The 15,511-nt window shown below is 40.7% G+C and overlaps 7 protein-coding genes across 7 annotated transcripts; 3 read left to right on the top strand and 4 right to left on the bottom strand.

The window, feature by feature from the left end:
• Positions 1–1,106: 1,106 nt before the first annotated feature.
• On the top strand, positions 1,107–3,293 carry XBP1 (Xbp1p; the record flags this gene model as incomplete). The annotated part of the gene is made up of 1 exon (XM_003645572.1): positions 1,107–3,293. The coding sequence occupies one exon, from the start codon at positions 1,107–1,109 to the stop codon at positions 3,291–3,293; it is 2,187 nt and encodes a 728-aa protein (XP_003645620.1).
• Positions 3,294–4,468: 1,175 nt separating this feature from the next.
• COG6 (Golgi transport complex subunit COG6) lies at positions 4,469–6,907 on the top strand (the record flags this gene model as incomplete). Its single annotated transcript, XM_003645571.1, has 1 exon — positions 4,469–6,907. The coding sequence occupies one exon, from the start codon at positions 4,469–4,471 to the stop codon at positions 6,905–6,907; it is 2,439 nt and encodes an 812-aa protein (XP_003645619.1).
• A 58-nt stretch (positions 6,908–6,965) lies between these two features.
• On the bottom strand, positions 6,966–8,249 carry DPH1 (2-(3-amino-3-carboxypropyl)histidine synthase; the record flags this gene model as incomplete). Its single annotated transcript, XM_003645570.1, has 1 exon — positions 6,966–8,249. The coding sequence occupies one exon, from the start codon at positions 8,247–8,249 to the stop codon at positions 6,966–6,968; it is 1,284 nt and encodes a 427-aa protein (XP_003645618.1).
• Positions 8,250–8,404: 155 nt separating this feature from the next.
• Positions 8,405–9,928, top strand: SHQ1 (Hsp90 cochaperone SHQ1; the record flags this gene model as incomplete). Its single annotated transcript, XM_003645569.1, has 1 exon — positions 8,405–9,928. The coding sequence occupies one exon, from the start codon at positions 8,405–8,407 to the stop codon at positions 9,926–9,928; it is 1,524 nt and encodes a 507-aa protein (XP_003645617.1).
• Positions 9,929–9,992: 64 nt separating this feature from the next.
• BOP3 (Bop3p) lies at positions 9,993–11,123 on the bottom strand (the record flags this gene model as incomplete). Its single annotated transcript, XM_003645568.1, has 1 exon — positions 9,993–11,123. The coding sequence occupies one exon, from the start codon at positions 11,121–11,123 to the stop codon at positions 9,993–9,995; it is 1,131 nt and encodes a 376-aa protein (XP_003645616.1).
• A 571-nt stretch (positions 11,124–11,694) lies between these two features.
• Positions 11,695–12,314, bottom strand: YIP3 (Yip3p; the record flags this gene model as incomplete). The annotated part of the gene is made up of 2 exons (XM_003645567.1): positions 11,695–12,201; positions 12,306–12,314. The coding sequence occupies 2 exons, from the start codon at positions 12,312–12,314 to the stop codon at positions 11,695–11,697; spliced, it is 516 nt and encodes a 171-aa protein (XP_003645615.1).
• A 217-nt stretch (positions 12,315–12,531) lies between these two features.
• Positions 12,532–14,343, bottom strand: LAP2 (bifunctional aminopeptidase/epoxide hydrolase; the record flags this gene model as incomplete). Its single annotated transcript, XM_003645566.1, has 1 exon — positions 12,532–14,343. One exon carries the CDS (start codon positions 14,341–14,343, stop codon positions 12,532–12,534), a length of 1,812 nt encoding a protein of 603 aa, XP_003645614.1.
• Between the last annotated feature and the right edge of the window lie 1,168 nt (positions 14,344–15,511).

Genomic DNA, 15,511 nt, shown 5'->3' with positions numbered 1-15,511 from the left:
GTTAGGGTTATTCTGTTGTAGGTGACCAGGCGAGAGGATAGTAGAGACGTAATTCAGATCGGCTCGACTGGCCCATCTATATTAGGCGGATCATACGTTTTTATTTTTATTTTTTTGGTTTTACAAGTATCTGGGAAAGGTGCCAAGAGGACGTGTAATCGGTTGATTGATTAATCTATTAACAATATTTTAATTTAATTTATTTTTAATTTTTTTTGCCTTTAGTTCGGTGCGGTACACAGAGTTTGTGGATACCTGGGGGATCTAGGATAGAGGGCGAGATTCTGAGGTTTTTTTGGATAGTTTTTTGTTTTTGGGTGGTCTGTTCAGCAGGTTTCAAGTGTTGTGTCTTTCAGGTTGGCTTGAAACTTCATAGCCATAGGGGGATACTGGGCCAAGGCAAAAGAGCAGAAGGTCGAAAACAGGTATTATACACCGAGTTAAAGTTTAAAAAAACGGCGCAGACGGGCGCGTGCGGAAGACAGATACAGCAAATATAGGCTGCAGCGCGTCTGAATAGGAAAAAGACAGCAAGTCTAAAAATATAAGGTTTCGGTGGTCAGGTCAGGTGTCAGTCAGGTGAAGTTGTTTTATCTATTTAGGAAGGTGTTCATCGGACTATAGGCGGTTTTTATTGGATCAGGGTGAGAATACAAAGTGGTATAGCAGTGGTTCCACGGATAGCAGATCGAGGGGAAAAAGAGAGAGAGAGAGATTGATTTTTAATTTTTATTTTCTCTATATTATATTACATTGGAATATTCTTTTTTTTCCATTCATCTTTCTGCCATTGGCATCGTGGATATACATACATCATCATTATTTTTTTTGGTGGAGAGAAAGACCAGGCATATAAGCAGTGCTTCTTACTGGTATCATAATAGAGGGAGGAACGTTGTCTATATATACTCTGTTATCCTTCTCATCCCTTTTTTTACTTGTTCTTCGTTTTGTTCTTCCTTTTGGTTTCTAGATTAGGGTCTGCATCGTGTTTCTTGGGAATTAGGAGGATAGTGGTTACAGCGGCGTGAGTGAGCAACTAACATAAATAAAAATTAGAAAAAGGAGAGCTTTTAGGGGAAGTATTCGTTTTTGATTGCAAGAATATGTCTAAGAAGGCCAATTATCGTTGTACGCCAATGAACCGGCTTGAGTCTGTTGCATTGACGGACTCGCCTATAGATGACTACCAGAGATATTATTTTATGCAGATTGTGTCGAGATTGGATTCCGCAGCTGCTTGTGAGCTGGATCTTTTAGAGAGAGTGAATGCGGATCTTAACATTAGAACGACGTCCTATAGAACGAACTCCGCGTTCCAGTTTTATGACTTGTCTATGGGGCAGGCAAAGGCAGAACCTTGTCAACTATCTCGAAAGGAGCGCAAGACGTTGGAATGCTTTGAGTATCAGATACCGGATATCACTAAAGGGCCCTGTGTTTCGGGTGACATTAGTCTTCATCGGCAGCATGGATTCTTGTGTGTGAACTCTGAAAATGTCATCAAGTTGCAGCAGCAGCGGGGGCCGTCCGCGCCGGACATCAGCTTCCTAACGAAAAACCAACAGTTTAAGCTGCAGAAGCTACAGTACTCGGAACATGCAACTAGCGTAATTAATCCCAATAATGTAATTCTCTGGGACTATAAAACTGGGTACGTATTCTTTACTGGTATCTGGAGGCTCTATCAGGATGTAATGCGCGCAATGTGTAACATGCCGAGGACCGGCTCGTCCGAACACGAGGAGGAAAATTCCCAGAAGCGGTTATGGCAATGCGTCAAGGAGTTGGAATATTCCTTGAAAAGTTGCCTTTACGAGGCGAACAGCCATGTTCCCGGAGATGGCGCAGGAAGCGGATCCTACGCTTCCGTTCCTTATAAAAGGCACCGAGTGTCCAGCGACAGATCTGCAAGTACGGCGGTACCAGCTGCCCATGGCGGCGGCCTTGGCATTCCCGGGCAAAAGGCAACCGGCAATCAGGCTGGCTCCAACAACTCATCGAGCCAAACAGCAGGCGTCGCGGGTGGCGCTCCAAGCCACGCTGTTACGAGTGGCAACGGGCCCAGCGGAGCTGGCGCCCCGTGCGCCGCATCAAGTTTAAGCTACACAGACGTACACTGGAACCAGCTCGATCCCGCATGGAAGCAGCAGTTGTGCCAGATGTTCCAGGAAATCAGAAAACTAGATTTCACGCTAGATTTCCAAGATTGCTATAAAAGGATACGGGGCGGTTACATCAAGATTCAGGGCACATGGCTACCTCTCGAAATATCAAGACAGTTGTGCACTAGATTCTGCTTTCCTATTAGATATTTGCTAGTTCCAATTTTTGGTGCAGACTTCCCTCGACAATGCGAGGAGTGGCATATTGAACATCGGGTCCAACAGCCTCAGCAGCAACCTGCAACAGGCTTCAACAACGACAACGGTGCCGGAATTAATGATTTTTACACAAACCAGGTACAAACGGCTACGCCCTTGGATCAAACCTCTATATCCCCGAGATCTTCCTATCTAGCAGCTCGCCACGTTAACACTTTGGCTGGCGCCAAGAAAAATGGCTCCGATCTGGAACTATTGGATGCTTCGCAAAACCTGCTAGACATATCGAGAACCAACTTCACCAATAGCGACTACTATCTGTCACCCAACACTCCACCACCCATTTTGTCCGGGTCTTACTACCAAAGAGGGTGCCTAACGTACTCCGATCGCATGTCGTTTGACTCCTCAGGAATTCTACAGTATGCCCCAGTCGCGACCACGGTAGAAGCGACGGGGCCTCCTGCATCGTATAAACAGAGAGCACATTCCTGGTCGGGTACTACACCACAAGTGTGTGGAAACCCACAGCGCCGGGAATCCTTGCCTCCGATTTCTAACTTAATCAATTCGTTGCCCAATTTTAACTCAGGCCTTGCTACCTACCAACCGCAACCTCAACAGCAGGCGCAGCAGCAGCAGACACATCAAAAACAGCAATCATCCCGCGCTCTACAGTCATATGCCAACGGTCCCTCGCAAGTTCCTTCGAACCAAATGCACGCGGGCTTCCTCAACCCAAAATCATACAAAAGAGTGTACAATAGTAATAAGCAGCCTGAATTTTGCAATTCACCACTACAGGCTCTGAACTCGGAAGATACTGCACCCCAATACGCCCACCACCATGCTACAGACGGTCCAATGCCTATAGCAGTCGTCCCCGAGTGGTCCAACATGTACGCCACCGACGGCCCATCTTACACTTACTCCGAAGGCGTACACATTGGATACAGCAATCGTTTGTAACTGAATAGATAATAGAAGTTAAGCAGCAACCTGCAAATTCATTTCTACCTAGCTAATTAGATTAAAATTTCTCCCTGATTTTTACACGCATACAAATCCTTCTTCTTGCCGAAATAATGGAATAAAACTGTAGCATCTGAAGCTGTGCATCCCTCTCTCTACCTCCGTATATATAATGATAATGATAACTTATGCTTATCCACTTACTCAAAGGTTTCCCCACTTCCATCCATATATATAATATACTTTAATATTCCTTCCCTATGTACTTCCCTATGTATCAGAAATTACGACCCCTCGGTTGGTTGGTTGCCTTTGAGCTACCATACCCCTCAATGGTTATGCGTCCCCTACGCGTCATCTTTATGTCTTTCCATTACCTTCTCGGAATTGACCCGCAAAATCACCATCTTCCATCTTCTTTCATGTTAAAATATATATTTAAATTTTGCGCGCTCTTCTGTCCCCTCCCTCCCCTTCCGATAGGGCCCTCTAACTTAAACAGGTACAAATATGGAAAATAAAATAAAATGGGAATCTCGAAATGTGCGGAAAACTCCGATTTTTGCTACTTCCATCGAGTAGATTTCCAAGTGCTGCTTCCGCACTTGCCTACTGATTAAGTGATTAGCTGCTTCTACTTGTGATTTACTTTCCGACAGCCATTACTTTTCAACCTACTAATAAATTACTAATGTAGCTGTAATCTAATTTTCAATCCTACAAGCAGTACTAGCAGCGCAATTGTTTGGTTCTCACCATAAAACACGTGTAACTCCTTGTAAGATTTTAACTTTTTGGTGACAAGTCACCTCCATGTCCCAATCAACTACATGTTGCACAAGATTTCGGAATCATGTTTTTAAAAGGAGTTGCTTTACATCTTTTTACATGCAAAGCTTGTTTCATTATACAAGGTAGTTGCTATGTAATGGTTTTGACATTTCCTATGTTTAACGTTCGTAGTGATTTATCTTTTTTAGGCCTTGTCCGTGGAAAGTTGGAAATTTCGAACACCTAATCGGCAGTATAGAAGGTTGGTGGTTGAGAAGGAGAGGGGTTTTCAGAGGTATTTTGTTAATGGGCTGATCTATCAAGGGATATTGCTCTATTTTTTTGTTTGTTTTTCTCCAAGTTCTGAGCGGGTGGGTTGATTAGTGGAGCATATTGTTAATATGGATTTTTTAGATTATCAGGCATATGGCGTGGGGATTGGTTCCGACGATGGTGCAGGGTTATTGCCTGAGCCAGCGTCCAACTTATCTTTGGTGGCTAATATTCCGGTGCCAGAGGTTGCAGAGGCTAGTACGGATTTTAGGCAAGACGGTGGTTTGCATTTAGCAGCATTGGATAATGGTGGATGGGATGCAGGGGGGGCAGATATTGAAAATCTGCACGATAGGATGAAGAAGTACACGGCTATGTCAATCAAGCTACTTCCAAAGACAGGGTCTACTACTTCTGTTGCGAATAATGAGGTGGTCAATTCGAGTAACGATTTTCAGATATTGTTACGGAAGAATAATACCATTACGAATAGTGTATTGTCTAAGAGACTTTCACATTTGTTAAATGACATGAATCATCCGAATTATCAGTCTGATTTGCAGCTCAAGAAATCGTTGACCGTTTTGCAGGAGGATAAGATTGTTTTAGGACTGGATATTGATAAGCTTGTACGTGCGGATTTCATTGGCTTATTGTCGAGGAAATCGTTAAGGTCAGATTTAGAGAAGGAGTTGTTGAAAGATCATCTGTCTGTCTTGGAAGATTTCCAGCCAATTGCTAGGAAAATCAAGAGGTTGCACAAACCTGTAGAGCGGATCCAAGCTTTGGGTCAGCAGTTGCTAGAAATGCAAGATTCCGGGCACGAAGAGGTAATTGTTGATTCGGATGTAGTTGATTTGAGAAAACGGCTAGACCATTTAAAGCTTAAGCGCAAGATTTTAATCGGTATTCGTGATTCGCTTATACTAAACCAGTTAGAAGTTGAGCAGTTGGATAATGGAGTGATTGATGAATCTTATTTTCAAATCGTTAACAAGCTGATGAACATAAAAGAACGTGCCACTTACTTGATTGGATTGAGCAATCCTAAAGCGGGGAACGCATTGTCAACCAAAGTTAATGAATATTTGAGACGTGCAAACAAACGCGTCTTCAACTATTTATTAGATTTTCTTTATGAATATGAATCTATGCCAAAGTCTTCTGGACAGCGCGCTTTTGAAGATAATGACGCCTCGTTAACTATGTTCCAACGATGTCTCATCTATCTATCCAATGATCTTGAATTTTTTAATGAGTTCTTAAAAATAGTTACGAATATGAGATCCAAGAAATTATTAAATGATTTCTTATCACAATTCGATGTTGATAATAGAGATAGTAAACCTATACTTTTGTCGGCCCATGATCCTGTAAGATACCTGGGGGATGTCTTGGCACATGTGCACACTTTGATAGCGAACGAGGCCGATTTTATCGGATCTTTGTTCAAATTCCAAGATAAACAAATTGGAGATGCCCCAAAATCTATACTGCAGGAAAACAGTGATGTGTTGAACAGTCTACATATGCATGTTTTGAATCGCATCATCAGTTCTCTATCTAATTCAACAAGAATTAGACTAGAACAAATTGTCAGATTTGAGGATGATGCTTTGGTTACATTTGATATTACCCAATTGCTTAAGTTGTACCAGATGATGTTCAGCAAACATGATTTGTCACCTGATAATAAGCTTATCAAAATATTGCATGATTTAGAAGTCTTAGCGAATGCGAAAATCTTATCGTACTATTCAAATTACCTAAGCGCAGTTAAAACGGATGATCAAGCTACTGCAGACTTGTTGCCCCCAGATTGGTTAACCGCCTATCTTTTTAAATTATGTGGGCTTTTTGATAAATTGGAAGCTGTTTCCGAATCTAACGATATTCTCACTGCCGACTTTTTCAATAAATTTGTATTGAATCCATTTGAGATGACGTTCTTAAAACAAGCTGAGTCGTGGTTTCCTTTTTCAAAGAAGGACAGTGTGTCTAAATATAATCTTTTAATCTTAGAGATCAATGGGTTTGATATAATAACTTCAAGGTTGGTTCCATATCACAATACCATTTTTGCGTCTGAAGCTGGTTTAGATGTGTATCATAAATTATCCAATAAGCTTGATACCTTTGTCAATCAGTTAGATGAATTGCAAACAAGGAAATTTTTCGAGCTCACTGGGTTGTCCCTCTATTACAATTTATTTAATATGGTCTTCCCTGTCGCTTCTGTTCAGGATAGCTTGGACTATGAGATGTACAATTCCATTTTAGAAAATCCAATAATGTCCTTGGATATAATTGAAGCTAACGTTCGCGAAAAATTGGTTGAATATATACCACAGGCGCTAATGGATATACAAGAGGTCTGGTTATTCAATTTGGCGTCTCTAAAAATTGCTGAAACTATCACATCCAACTGTTTTAGCAGATTCTGCAAATTCTACGTCGTTTTTAAGAACGTCTTATTAAACCTATTCATGGACGACCAAGATCGTATATCCTCAATATTGGCCTACTCAGAACATGAGATAAGTACGCTCCTAGGAATCACCGAATAATATATATGTATATGTATATACCACCTACAAGGATAATTTAATATACATATAGGAGGGTCTATATTATAAGACTACTGCGTGAGGGAACTTTACCACGACCATACCCGTTAGCCTCATAGTAGTCCATCGGATAATACTTTTCGCTAAACATTATATCATTTTCCAACATAACGTTAGCTTCATATGGCGTTAATAGTGGCTTGTTAAAGGCATAACCCCAGTCTATAGACAATCTTGGGCATGCAACCTGTATAAAAACATCTACATGGTCAAACATTGCCAGTTTCTGCGGAAAGATTTCGCTTAAAATTATCTTCACAACAGTTTTCCCAGCGGCAAGTAGTTTGTTTTCCAGATTTTGAACCGTAGCAAGATTTCCTTGTCTACCTAATGCACCCAAGATTAATCCAAAAGTAGTGCCACTTTTGGCAACATTTATGGCACTTGATCGAAGTTCAACCAGTTGTTTTTGATCATAACCTTCAAGAGTAAATTTACGGCTATATGGATCATACCGGAAGGCAGAAATCTCTGGGTTATGAATCATAGCACTTTCTAAATGAAATCTTCCATCGCCAACATAGACTATTGCGTCAAACTGATTTTTATCTAATCTTTCGGATGTGCATCCTAATACTTCTCCTTTGGATAACGGTTTTATTTGCGGTGGAGTAATATACAACATATGCTCATTTGAATTGGATAATTTGCTCTTGATGCTGTGAATTGCAGGATTAAATTGGATAGTGCCTAAAACAGCAAGTCTAGATCCAACTGGGAAATTCTTTTGAAGAGTTTTCATTAAATGTACCTCATCGATAGCAATAGTAACAAATACATACAAAACTTTGATGCGGGTTATGTCAATGGGAACCAAACACGAATGTGCATAATGGACTATAAAGTCACATCCTAATGAAGTTGCTGTGAAATCGTCAATACAACACGCACCATAAGATACATCACCCATCACAACTGTCTCACAACCGCAAAATTGTTCTAATATGTCACTTATGACAAGCGAATAAATCAATAGCCCTTCTGGCATTTGCAATGCAACTCTAGTTGCATTGCACTTCTTTATATTCCAAACTGTTTTATGAATCTCAAAATTATAGTTAGAAGGTAAGAGCTTGATAGCTTCATTTAACTTTTCATCTTCTAATAGTTCTTGCGGTACCTGGTTAATAGCTCTGCAACTATTAGTTTTTGGCCTCACTTTCCGCACAACCTGCATCGTTGCATCCTTTGCTGAATCCTTATTAACAGGCACCGAATCATTTCTACTAATACCCACAAACCGCCTCCTAGAGGTGTTTGAAGTGCTAGGTGTTGGCTCCATCTTATCAAGAGCTCTATATTTTTACTTTGAATAGTCGCTTGGTTGAGGGCATCTGGTCTAATTTCTTGAAAATTTTTGACCGTTTAAAAGTTCCAGGAATGAATGACGACAGTCGATGCCTGATTTACACTATATAGACAAGTACGAATAAAAGGATGATTACACCAAAGTTTAACGTTAATCAGGATGAAGAGTTTATCTATATCAAGCTTCACATATCAAATATTAGGTTCAATGCTCCTGGGTTAGAAATAGTGGTGGATGGAAATTTGTTTGTTTTCCACCTGTCACCATATTACCTAAGGTTAAGATTCCCACATGAAATGGTTGACGATGAAAGATGCACCGCTCAGTATAACTCAAACGATGAAAGTATAGCTGTCAAAGTTCCCAAGACACTTAAGGGTCAGGTTTTTGAAGATTTGGATCTTTCTACCAAATTACTTGCCCGACAGGGAGAAATATTGGCTCTGGATGGAATTGAAGCTAGGGAGAAGTTGTCAAAGGTTGCCGGGAAATCATTGATTGAGGAAGTTGGAGGTGCATCTGATATAAATGGTAGGCTATCACAAACTAAGGAGAAATTTGATTGGAAAGAAAGGCAACAGTTACAAGAAACTGGCGAGAAGTTTAATTGGGAATTAAAGCAAGAGTTACAAGATTCTAGTGATATGTTGTTGAACCATAAGTATGGATTTGACGATCAATATGAATCTATAATAAGGATATCTTTGTCTAATGGTAATGACATAAATGAATTAGATGATCCTGAAAATACTTCGATGGATTCTAGGGTTCTCGAAAGGATCAGTAAGGAGAATTTGAAATTTGATCCTGAATATTATATCTCTGAGTATATGACCTTCAAGTATGGGTCCAAAGAGGAATTGGATATTAATGGCATAAATACACTACTAAAGTTCATTCCTACTCTTCCTAAGGCGTACCTAAAATGGTATAAGCACGCTGAGAACAAAGATATAACTATGCCTGTTGAATTCAATGGCAAAGAACAGGAGATAATGCAGAATAATATTCCAAAAAAAGAATATCTTGTGTCGGATATAAAACCATTATATCTGACTATACTATCTTTACTGTTTGCTCAGACTTTCGAACAAATTGAAAACGAAGGTTCTCATAACACTGAATCTGCATGGACAATTGGCAAACTGACACCACAAATTAGTTTTTTGGATCAACAAATCCTACCACAGGATTTAATAGAGAAATTCTCCATTATCAAAGCTGTAATAGTTACAGGTATGCGACGCTCTTTAAGTTACCCGCTACATCGAAACTATGATTTATCTATGAAATGTTGGAATTACGTTTACTATATTCTTCGCGGCGGGAAAAGGTTGGTCTTGCGTGCACTGTTAGATATACATGAAGTGTTTCGTTTCCATGAGGTTTACTATGTTTATAATAAGATTCTGCTAGACGACCTATGTTCTTGGTTTTTATTAAATGGAAGCGAGCATCTCATAAGATCGTTAGCAGTAGACTTGAAGAGGGAATTAGATGCATTACAGAAGAAAGAAATCGAATTTGACTGCGTGGTTGGACCGGATGAAAATAGTGGAGAGGTGTTATGGGAAAATCTAACTTTAGAAGAGATGGAATATTTAGCAGAACAGGAGTACTTAGAATCAAACCCAACCAATGGTCGGCAGTGAAGTTAGAACAAGAACTAATTAAAATCCACTAGTATATATTATACGTATGGGCGCACAGATTGAGTCAACTATTCAAGAGATTATCCACAAAATTGGGTCTTTTCATAGGTGTAGTATGTGCACTTGGCTCACTGCACGTCTTCTGATCATCAGAATCGGTGTCATAGTTATTTTGAGACATCGTCCTGTTATTTACATCGTTTCCTAACAGCAGAGATCTTCCAGTTTTCGTACTCGATCTAGAATCACTCTCTGGTAACCTAACTTGATTCACTAGGTTCAAGTCAATAACTCCAAAAGTAGAAGCCGATCTAGACCTTCTGTGTCTTCTAACCCCTGCTTGGGAGCTTATTGTCTTTTGTAATTGAGGATTATACGCTTGCCAAGAGGCAAAGTTCAGGACTGTCGTAAGAGGTTTCTTATGTTCAATAGGAAACGAATCCGACTGTGAAGATGAATGCCTGGGATAGAGCTGTAATGACGGTAGTGATATATTCCTCTTATGTCCTTTTGTCAATACTGGAGCCGGTGGAGGCACTGAGCACGCCTCTCTCGCTCGTTCCGCCTCTGACGTTTCGTGCTCATGTTCAGTCTCCTTTAAGGAAGTTGAAGCCTCATTTAAGGCTGCCACTGCAGCTGCACCGATTCTTGCCGGAGAATGCGTCCGCCTATGTGCACTTTTCACAGTAGCAGTCGACCTTGTATCTTTAGAAACACGACCAGCACCAGCACCAGCACCGCCCCCACCACCACTTTGACTATATTGAGTCTGCAGTTGCTCCGGGGGGAATTTATAATTCAGAGGTGCTGCAGAAAGCCCTGATTCCACTACATGCACACCTGCCGTTTCCTGGCCTGCTTCCCCAAGCTTAGCCTTTATCCCAGACTGGAAAACATTTCGCCCTGTCCTGCCTGCTGTAGCGAGCGTTTCCAGCAATTCAGTGCTCTTTTCTTCGCCAATATTGTTATTAAACAGTAATGGTATAGAATTCCCAGGAACGTGGGCATCTATAGCAATTTTAACCAAATCAATAGACCTGCTAACATTCTCTAATCTATAGTACTGCTGTTTGGTTTTCTCCTGTTCCACCTTTAATTCAAGTGCATGGATCAACGACGTTTCGGAATATGGCCAACTCGTCACCTGCGGCCCTAGCAGACTAGATATTGCTGGTATGGGCGACGAAGGTTCCATTGCCGTATTTCTGTATCCCTACTTTTTTCTGATATTAAGCACCTCTGTCGTTATTCTGATGGATTACGTACTGCAGGATTGCTTATCGAACTTTCTAATGATGATCGTCCGTCTATGTCTCCGAATACACTTGCCCACAATAAAACAACTCCTTATAAATACCGCTGGTTTGTACAACTCCTCAAACACTCTCAACTACTAGATACCCAATAAACACAGATGAATACCACTTACTTTCCTGTATACAATTATTGCCAAATGTACAAATCTGAATTTTTTTTTGATTTTTTGACCTTAAAGTTGTAGAAACCATCAAAAGAATCGTGCCAGATTACCGCGTACTTACCTCAGCAGATCAAGATACGAAAGATGATTAAGAACTGAAAAATTGATAAGGATAGATCAAGTGTAGCTCACTAATTAACCGCAATTGTTACTGCTTAAACCTTATACGTATATATGTATATATATATGTATCTGTGTGTGTAGACAGATAGAGGTAAATATATATCCTAAAGTTTTTGGTTTCTTGTAGTTGAAAAAAAATACGAGATATAAAATATACTAGATTTTAGACAGTCTCTTCTTCAAAGACAGTTTCAATTGGTTTTTCCATGAAGGAAGCATGTGAGAATACAATTACGGCAGATATACCAATCAACCACATCAAAGTCGAAATCGGGGATGCCAGGAAACCTAATGGTACAGTCACGCAGAGCAAGCCGGTATATAGTTGGGATGTGGTTAATGAGCCAAATGGAGTCACCAAGTCAGAGCCTTTTAGTCTGTTAATCCCAATCATACCAGCAATTAAAAGAACGATCACGAAAAATAATAAAAGGTTCGTGAATAGTGTGTAGACAAACAAAAGTAAAATGATTATAGTGTAGTTTGTAGAAAAGTGCCTTAGGTTGTAGGATACCCTAGATTGGACCTCACTGAAATTTTGAGGTTTTGAAACCTTGCGAAGATTTAAAAACTCTTGAGGTGGACGCACATTAGATAGTTTGGAACGGAATGACCCGAATTCTGTTCTGAGATTGTCAACAGAAAGGTTCTCAGCTAGATTTGAGGCCAGCTATATGAATAAAGGTTGTGAGTTAGTAACAAAAAATTAAAACAGAAAAACAAGCACAGATTGTACCATTATGTCAGATTGATACGTACCGAGAACTGGTTAACGTAGTTCATCTTCTGAACTTTTCTTACTTCCCGTTGGCTTTGTTGGGAGCTGTACAATCACCCAATATATACTAGCTACACTTTCTTGATGTTCAAAGTACATACGTTTATGTAACAAAAACTGTCCTGGCTGGAATAAGCTCAGTAGGGCGGAGCTGGTTGGGTATGGGTTTTTGGGCTGCTTGTTTTCCATTTGGAAGCACAAAAGCCTCATCACGTGATTTAACTAATATATACATATAGATATATATATATATAGATATAATGCACAATATAGCGGCCGGACATATTTAAGTCTAGCAACTTTCCCAAGCCATTCGATGGTTTGCTGACAGCTAGAGTCCAGATTGGCAATCAATTTGAAATATAAAACTCTGCAGATAACCTCGGAGTTGGTAGAATTTGTCAAAATATCATAGATTTTCAACAAGGCATTTGCTGCCACAGGATATGCAGACCATTTGAAGCACAGATCTTTACAATAGGAACCACAGGTAGTGATAACATTGAGAAACAATATCAGCTGGTTGGTGTTAAATTGTGTGATATCTGCGGGAGAAAATTCCTTTGTAAATTCGATGAAGCTTGTGAATTGTATGGCTTTTGCAATCCATCTATCTGCCAATTGGTACACCACGTCGGCTAGAATGGTGATGTAGTCCTGTCTTGGAGGCATTCCATCTCCAAACAGCCATGTTTCCCAGTCAATATGGTTCAAAATGTCCTTTTTGTCGCTGAAGAACTCGAACAAGGTATCGAGGAATAGCCAGGTGTCTACAGACTGATGGGCAAACTTGACGAAGTAGTATTTGATGAATGGATCGAAGAATTCCTTTCCGCCTAAGACATTTTCGAGGTAGAATAGAAAGTTGAAGCCTTTTTCATAGGGAACACAAGTAATTAAGTCTTCAGGGTTCATGTCTTTAGTAATTTTTTGAACCAAGGCGGTACTTTGTTCCGGTAGGATATACGCAATTTCGTATTCTAATTCTATTAGTCCAATCAATGCGCTTAAATGTCTTACTGGTTCTCCATGGATGATTTCTATGATTCTTCTTTCCAAGTAGACCGCCCAGCCTTCGTTCAACCAAAAATGACCCCAGGAAGCGTTGGTAACCAGACTCCCCGACCAAGAATGTGTTAGTTCACGAATGAGTGTCTCGTGGTTAGAGTTATCGTGTGCAATTACCGTCGGACTAGTGAATGTAATGCCCGGATACTCCATGCCGCCATAAGGGTATGCATCCGGGTTTATAAGTATATTGTAGTTGCCCCATTCGTATTCTGAAACTAGACCCTCGGCGATCTTGATATAAGGCTCAACGTTGCCCTTAAACTCACTCCACGCTTCCTTGATACGGCTGGACTCTGTATAAACCTTAGAGCGTAATCCAACCTGGGCAGACATGAGATCTCCGGAAGCAAATCCGAGCATGTAAACCGGAATTGGAACCTTTTGGACAAACCGATAAACTTTATTTCTTCCGGAATCACGTAGTTCGGTGCCTGAAAATACCACAGGTAATGGTGACTTGATAGTAACGGAAAAGGTTGATTTTATGGCAGGTGTATCAAAACTCGGAATTATTGATCTAGCATATATGGTGTGCATTAATGTATAGACAAAGGGTCTTCCAAAAGTTTGGAGTTCATTCATCCACTGGAGACCTTGGCTTTCAGGTTTAGTAGCAAATTCACACTTCAGTTTGAAACTCTTTGGTAACTTGATGTGTGGTATGATCTCTAGTAAAGTTCCTAGGCTGTATTTAGTAGGGAAAAGGTTGAATTTCACAATACTGTCGTCTATGTAAACTTGTGTGATCACCAAGTTCATAGTATCCAACCGCACTCTTTTGGCCTTACCTACATTATCCAGGCTGTAGATTACAGTCCCCGTTACGACCTTTCGGTCGAACGATATCTCTAGAGCCAGCTGGGTATGCTTGATATCAAATGATTCATAGTTTGACAAGGTTGAGATATCGGGCTCTGGACACACTGCTGGGCGACGTGCCTCCAAAGCTTGAGGAAGAGTCATTGGTTTCTAATACAGAGGGTAGCTTATTCGACAGTTTGGCACCAACTATCTAGAACAGCAAATGTGATAGCTGTGGAAATCTGATTCTGTAATTACGTCACATACTGGCAAGTCGTACCATAAAGATGTATGGAACTTGTATAATGATGATGTGATCCAAGATGACTTACAACAATCACATCAATGGGGTGTGGGTTGAAGTCAAGGGTATTAAACACTGCAATCCTCTCTCCTGTCTACCATCTCCTATATCATCTTTGGAAATCCGTCCTCATTCGTTCTTATTCTCAACTGTGCAATTGGTTAGACAGAATACAATTAGATCCATTGGGGGGGGCGGAAGGTGGAGAATCTCGATTTTCAAGATATCATACCAAAACCAGATTACAAAGGGATCTATCTACCTATCTATTGGACTGATATCTGTAGTAACGAAATATCTGAGCCGAATAGTCCACCCCCGCCTCCCCCCAAAGCGGTAACCCTAATTAATTGACCCCGGCCACATCCGTCCAACAGCACCTTGGAACATGTACAAAGCAACTGTACGCACAATGATACACCGATGTCCAAAACCAGGCCCTGTTGCTAATAAATCATACTTGAGAATCCTTGCACAGCCTTCTGTTAGCCTTATTACCGTCCACAACAGTGTAAGAACTAACAACGCCGGCACCAACATCTTCACTTCGTCGCCAATCCCAAAATACATCCGCTTCTCATGCTAACCGTAAATAAACAGCCATCTATAACCCTCTAACCTGATCTTCCACTGCGCCCTTTTGTCATATCTAGCGCTTTTGCGAACCCTCCTAACCATCCTCTGCAACCATAGCCACCCGACAACACCTACACGGCACCGACTAGCAGCTATGCAATCTTCTTGTCCTTGTGTCTCCCTTCAACTACCTCCCCAATTTTTAGCTTACCCATCCGATTGGCACCCTTCCTATCCTATCCTACACCTCTACCACTTACCCACTGCAACAGCCCATCCTCTGCTAATTGGCCTCGGCCAACTGGTTTCTATGTTCAAATTCCGATTCATCGAGCCTTCTTCTTGTGCATGATCGACGATAAAATCCCGAAGAAGCCTCGAACATACAATAAAGGACTTAAAATTAGATTCGCCTTTCCTATAAAATTAGATATAAATCAACCTCCTGAC

The sequence above is a fragment of the Eremothecium cymbalariae genome, chromosome 3 (genome assembly GCF_000235365.1).
Source record: "Eremothecium cymbalariae DBVPG#7215 chromosome 3, complete sequence".
Lineage (NCBI taxonomy): Eukaryota > Fungi > Ascomycota > Saccharomycetes > Saccharomycetales > Saccharomycetaceae > Eremothecium > Eremothecium cymbalariae.
The sequence above is the reverse complement of the archived record's forward strand: the minus strand, read 5'-3'. Positions and strand labels throughout refer to the sequence as shown.